Source organism: Gastrolobium bilobum, unplaced genomic scaffold (genome assembly GCF_033153095.1).
Source record: "Gastrolobium bilobum isolate Gb01-03AN ecotype WA unplaced genomic scaffold, APGP_CSIRO_Gbil_v1 utg5629, whole genome shotgun sequence".
Classification (NCBI taxonomy): domain Eukaryota; kingdom Viridiplantae; phylum Streptophyta; class Magnoliopsida; order Fabales; family Fabaceae; genus Gastrolobium; species Gastrolobium bilobum.
In genome coordinates this window covers 215,710-222,380 of record NW_026897402.1, presented here as the reverse complement: position 1 = coordinate 222,380, position 6,671 = coordinate 215,710, and the positions used below count along the sequence as shown (strand labels likewise).

At 33.9% G+C, this 6,671-nt stretch overlaps 1 protein-coding gene across 1 annotated transcript; it reads left to right on the top strand.

Moving 5' to 3' along the window:
- The first annotated feature begins 283 nt into the window (after positions 1 to 283).
- On the top strand, positions 284 to 847 carry LOC133306652 (protein LATERAL ORGAN BOUNDARIES). Its single transcript, XM_061506980.1, has one exon. The coding sequence runs from the start codon at positions 284 to 286 to the stop codon at positions 845 to 847; it is 564 nt and encodes a 187-aa protein (XP_061362964.1).
- Positions 848 to 6,671: the final 5,824 nt, after the last annotated feature.

Below are 6,671 nucleotides of genomic sequence, written 5' to 3'. Positions count from 1 at the left end.
TTCGGTTAGTACTATTGATATATTTTGCATCAATAATCAACATGAATATGATTCCCTCAGCCCAATTTCTGTGGCTATTGTTGATGACTATGACCTAAAAAAAAAAAAAAATTAACACAAACAAACGACCAAGGTGTAACTGAAATAGCATCAGATCCAATTTTCTGTTTTCTGACCGTTCAGTTTTTTAATAAATTTGAAACTAAAGGTGCTTACTAGAGAATGAGAAGGGAAAGTTTGTTAAATTGATTTCATGGCAATCTTTCTGTTGGTGCAGGGAAAAATGGCATCATCAAGCTCTTACAATTCTCCATGTGCTGCCTGCAAATTCTTAAGGAGGAAATGCATGCCAGGGTGCATCTTTGCACCTTACTTTCCACCCGAAGAACCCCAAAAATTCGCCAACGTGCACAAGATTTTTGGTGCTAGCAATGTCACCAAACTCCTTAATGAACTCCTCCCTCACCAGAGGGAAGATGCAGTGAATTCCCTTGCCTATGAAGCAGAGGCACGTGTCAGAGACCCAGTTTATGGATGCGTAGGTGCCATCTCTTTCCTTCAGAGACAAGTTCAAAAGCTCCAAAAGGAGCTTGATGCTGCTAATGCTGATCTTGTTCGCTATGCCTGCAATGAAATCCCTTCAGCAACATCAATGCCTTTGCCACCAGGATTCGCTTCAATTCAACAAATTCCTCAAAGGCCATTAATTAATGCAAGAATTGGTAATGAAGGAAGTGGTTTTTATCGTCAATCTCCAACCACTTTCTCCCCTTATTCTCTTCCATGGACTGATACTTCTTCTGAGGATATCAACGTTGGAGGAGGAGAAGGAGGAGGTAACTTGTGAGTTATGTTTGCCCCATCTAGGGTTTATGCCTCTTTAGCTAGGCATGGTGGTATTATATATATAAATCTATCTAGTTATGGTCTTCGGTTATTTAGCTTTACTTCTACTCTTATGGCTAGGTAACTGAAGGTCTATTATTTTCTATTTAATTTAATTTCAAGGCTTTTAATTTTATGAACATGTATTGTTTAAAAACCTACGAAGAACTTTGCTAGGTCTTTTCTAAAATCTTTAGGACTATAAATAAGTCGGTAGAGCATGCATTTTAGTAATGTATGGCTACTAGACCCTCTTATTATTGTGTATTCAATGCAACTAGGCATGTGCTGTGTGCATGCGAAGTTGACATTCCCTGCCATTGTTTATGATTAAGAATAAATGAGCGATTCTAAAGCCTAACTCTACGGGTTAGACTCTCATAGTCCTACTTACCCTATTTATTCTCTGCCTTTGTTTTCCACTTTGCTCTTATTCATGCATGGACCACACCGTTTTACTTTCTATTTGTTATTTTAACTTGTTACTCAAATTTTATATGGCTGGTTCAAAACCAATGATTTGAATATTGCTTTCCTTTCTTAATTACCGTAGTTGGTATACCATCCATTTAGTTTACTTCGCTAAGCGTTAAATAGTTCCCGTGGTAAATTTTTCTTTGGCTGGCTCAACCTCAATTGATCATAATTTCCCTAAAATAAAGGCACCAGAAGTGAAGTCAGTGACTGTAGGAGAGTTGAGTTAATTATTGGCAAAATGTCACAATCAAAGACACAGAAACAAGATATATATTACGCTTGAGTTTAAAGTATATGTAGGCACTCTCAAGTCTCAATCACAATATGAAGTTGCAAAGAATTTTCATGTTGAAGTCTCTGATAATCCAACAACTTTCTTAGTGCTAGCTAGTGTATAGGTTTTTTGGGGAAACACATTGGGTGTTGGGGATTGTGTTTGATGAACTCAACTAACAGGAAAACGAGAGCAGTGTTGTCTGAACTTATGTCTCTGCTGCAATACAAACTTGTTTTGAGTTGTAGTTTTCATCATGTACTGCGAAAAAAGGTGGTGTGATGAATCTATTGGTTTAAAAAACTTTAGTCTCTAGTTTTCCCCGTGAGACTGAGGCTCAGCTCCACAGTCCACACTCTCATTTATTGAATAAAAAATTATCTGAAATAATGAGCCACAGTCGCTGTCCTCATTGTATCCAATACATAAAGTAGTAGTAGTAGTAGTTCATGCTTAGGGTTTTCAGCTTTTATATTTCTTTCTTCTGTCTCTCTTCCAAGAAGTACCCTAGCTAGCCCTTCGAAACTGTTACTATCAACCAGCAACACTCACCCCGAGACAATATATGCTGTGAAACAGTGAGACCCCTCTCCCTCTCTCTCATAAACTGCAGCTACATTGACAACAACTTGCATGGTATTAAAGATAGAGTGACCATAAATACAAATATTTTTATAAACGACCATCTCACATCTTTCTTTCTTTTTTTCATTTCACTAAAAAGTAAGAGCGAGACTTCGATACAATGATAAACAAAATATCTCACTAGCGGCTCAAACCCTTAAGTAAAATTCCATCAATAATTTTAGTATAAGTTCTGTAACATTTTTAGAATGTTTTGCAGCTTCATCAATTAAACCATTGGAATTGAATAACCTTATTAGTCTTCATACATTTTCTTTTTCATGAAATTGTTTATTTCTAGGCAAATGTTCTTGATTTGACAGGTAAAATTCTTATAACCGATCCTGGTGAGATCAGAATCCCAGAAGTCGCAGCAATAAACCTTTCGAAATCCGAGAAGACAATTGGGTCAGGGTTTTTTAATTTTTCCCCTCATGATTATTATATATATGGCAAAAAAAAAAAAATTGAAGCAAAAGAGAAACCAGTGTTCCAACTTACAAGTTCAGCCGCAATTGCTCTCCTTGTTCCCTTAAGTAACAGTGAAACCTTTCATCTTCCAAAACAAAGCAAGCCGTCATTTTATTGCATGTATATCTTATCTTATGTTATGAATCTTCAAGTTTATAACTGTTAAATTAACCCCAAGTTTTTTTTCTTTCTTTCTTTTTTAAAAAAAGAGATCCTCAAATCATGAAATTATTCCTTATTTTCTTCGATGATTTCTTTCTCTCTCTCACAATCTTATTTATGAATATTCATGTGTGTGTGTGTCTTTGCAATCTGAGTGAGTACAGAGCTAAATGCTCACAACCTCTGCTGTTTTTACCTTCACTTTTGTCAGTCACTTTTCTCCCTCTTGCAGCACACAGCACGGACACTGTTACACTCATAAGAGTCCAGATAAATCACTACATCCTCTATCCCTTTCAAGAAAATATTTTCAGAGCTATTACTGTATCCCGTACTCGGTATTTTAATATATCATTTTTTAAATATGGCAAAAAATTAATACTTTTACTTTATTTGTCTTTATAGTTATTTTCATCTTTTATCTCATATTTTTTTCTTTTTGACAAAAGAGTTATAGTCCTGTACCAAAATAATCAATTGGTAAGAGGTTATTCAATTTAATAAATGATTTTGAATTTTAATCCCTAGAAATGCAACTGTTCATATAATTTTACACAAACTCGAATCGAATTAATCAAGTAAAAGATGAATATATTGATAATATTAAACACAAGCGAAGAAAATATAGGTATGATGGACACTATGGCTTGGCAGAGAGGCTCTTCCTCTTCTTAGCTGTACAAGTGAGAGTCAAGTCCATATAGTCCTCCAATTGAAGGCCCTCTCTCTCTCTTTGTGAGTGTGTGTGTGTGTGTGAGCCACCCTGACAAAGCTTTCCTCCTCGAGATCACCAAAAGCCTCGACTTTTTCTTTCTTGGAATTTTTGATGAACCAAATCTAATCCCTGATCAACTTTCCCTCAGAATATCTAACCTAATATCTGTCAAGTCCCTTTTAATTGGTATATCAGATTATATAGTATAGCACATTTTTGCATTGAACAAACAATTTAAAAAAATTTATTGCAAAATAACCAAAGTTAAAATGGGGGAGAGTGTGATATATGCACTGTTGGGCCTCAGAAAAAGTGAGTATGGCTTTCTGAACTTATTGTTCCTCTGATCAATGAATGCTATAGTTATAATTTCAGAATCCATCAAGGGTAACCCATCAATCTTCCTACTCTGAACCAAGACGTGGAAAAGAAGCAAAGAGCAGGTTAAAAATTGCAGGGTTAGGTTATTCGAAAGGACAAACAAGAGAACAGCATGTGGTGGTGGAGGAGGGAGGGGTTGTCCTATCCCTGTTTAAGCCCCTACAACAAGAGATTATTTTTTGTGTTCTAGGAGTACATAGTTTTTTTGCACAAAAATAAAAAAAAAATGAGATATAGGTAAAAGTAAATATAAAAATATTATTTTTTAGGAACAGGATCCGTTTACAAACTGTTTTTGCAATTACACTAATGTAGGACTGATCGTACACTGTGTGATTAATGTAGGACCGGTCCTACATAATGTAGTTTGTAAAAATTTATAAACAAAAAAGTTTGTAAATATAACCTGTCCCTATTTTTTATTATATTTTTCCAGGACAAATTCTTTATGTCCTCGTGGTACAAAGAAATTGCCACCAGGGGTCCATGTCTTGTATCTTATCGCGTTATATGATTTCCATTTTCTAACTCTCTCTCTCTCTCTCTATTCATAGATTCACAGAGCCAAACATGTACTAATTAATGTACTTACGTTAGAGAGAGACAGACAAGTCTATTGTCATGCTAATAGTATTTACAGACATTCATTGAGACAAGTATACGTGTGTGTACATATGATGTGTCAACCTCAATTGCGTGTACCAAAAATATTCCATGTTTGAAAATCAACACCAAACTGAAATTGGCCATATGATGTAAACTGTAAGTCTTGACAACTACTCATCATATGGTCAGCAGGTTATATTTCTCTTACCATTTAACTTTCTTTGGTTTATTTCATGTTGATATATATGATCTCACCATTGTCAACCACTGAACCTTCTTCAAATGTTTGCCTTCCATTAATTTCAAATATATGAATGAATTATGTGGCTTTAACCTCCACCTTAAAAGTAAAAAGCCAGTTGACTGAGAAAGCCTTCTTTGACTTTCACTACTCCGCTTTGTTAATCTATATATTTCAATCAATAGGTATAATTTTTTTTTTCTTTAGGTATAATTCAACGTTGAACTGCCAAGGCGTAATAACCGCTTCAAGAAAGTAGTGCTAAAGCGTTAGTATATATAACTTCGCCTAGTTACAATGCGTTAGTATAATTAATTAGGGTTTCGGATAAAACAACAGCAAAAAACAAAATAAACTAAATAAAAAGCTTATAAGAACCAAAAATGTTTAACTAATGGATTTCATCACTGATAAGAGAGTAAGTTTAGTATGAAAGAGTAAGTCTAAAATCGAATGTATAGACCCAAAAGTGAACTTTTTCTCTCTCTGTTAATTAGACGAATCATTTGTTTTTAGCCAAGAGAATTATTCTTCATTCATTTGGTATATCAACTGATCATGGATATATTAAACAGCAATTTTATTCATTAATTTTCAATTTGTGGCTACCTTTATCTAATGTTATATATTATATATTTTCATGACAAGCCAAGTAATCCATCTTGCTTTGTGTTCTATCATATGGATAGAGATGTCTGGTCCACGACATTAATCTTGGATCTAGGGCTCTCTCAGATATCTATGAAGGAGATACTTTTGAAGTATCATATCACTATGCACAGAATAACGACGTAACCAAAAGGGTGGTATGTGCACAGTAACAATATATAAGAGAGAGAGAGAGAGTAAGTTATACATATAGATTTTACCTCTTATTTATAAAATTTAGCTTTGATTAATGGAATTTTGTACCTATCACTATGCACAGAATAACGACGTAGCCAAAGGGGTGGTGTGTGCACAGTAACAATATATAAGAGAGAGAGTAAGTCATACATATAGATTTTACCTCTTATTTATAAAATTTAGCCATGATTAATGAAATTTTGTACCTTTAGTGGCTTTTATGGGGATTCAATGCTAGGTCCATAATTGTCGTACCAGAAATAGTGTCAATCTATATGATTATTTTCTTTTTCTATTGCTCTTTTTTGAACCTTCTAGAATATGAGCCTCTCATACGTATCTATAACATTTGGATAATTTAGTATAAAATATCTTCCAAATCAAAGCAGATCTAGAAAGAAATGAGATTAAATCTTCTCTTATTTCTCTTTTCTTGCGTGTTGGAAGGGATGAAATTATATGTCATGATCAGTTGATAAAAGAATATTAATTGCTAAAGAGATGGATCAGGTATTTTATTTTTGGTTTATCCCCTTCTCCTCAGGTAACAGAAACAACAAAATGATGAAGAAGGAATTATTGCAGAGTAAAGCTCATCCTAACAAAAAAACACGATCATCACTTTCGTTCCTTATAAAAAAAAGTCAACTCTTTACAATTCCAGTTCTTTGAAAATATGGTCCCTCAGAAATTCAAAGAAGATCCAATTTAATCCCTAAAAAAGAATTAATATGAATATTTTTTTTATAAGGGACGAAAGTGGAGATCGTGTTTTTTTATTAGGGATTCAAAAGGGATTTTACTCTTCATTTTATTATTTGTTCCAGAATATTGAATTAATTTGGTATCGTCTAATTTCAGCTGTTTCCAATGCAATTGTATGTATTTTCTTCGGTATACACCTTTTGTAAATTGTGCTATTGTCAAAACAATTTTATAAATTTACTTCGACACAAAGATGTATACGTTGTTACTGAAATTAGCTTAAA

Excerpts from the sequence above, each read along its gene's own strand:
- LOC133306652 (XM_061506980.1), top strand. The coding sequence starts at position 284 with ATGGCATCATCAAGCTCTTACAATTCTCCATGTGCTGCCTGCAAATTC.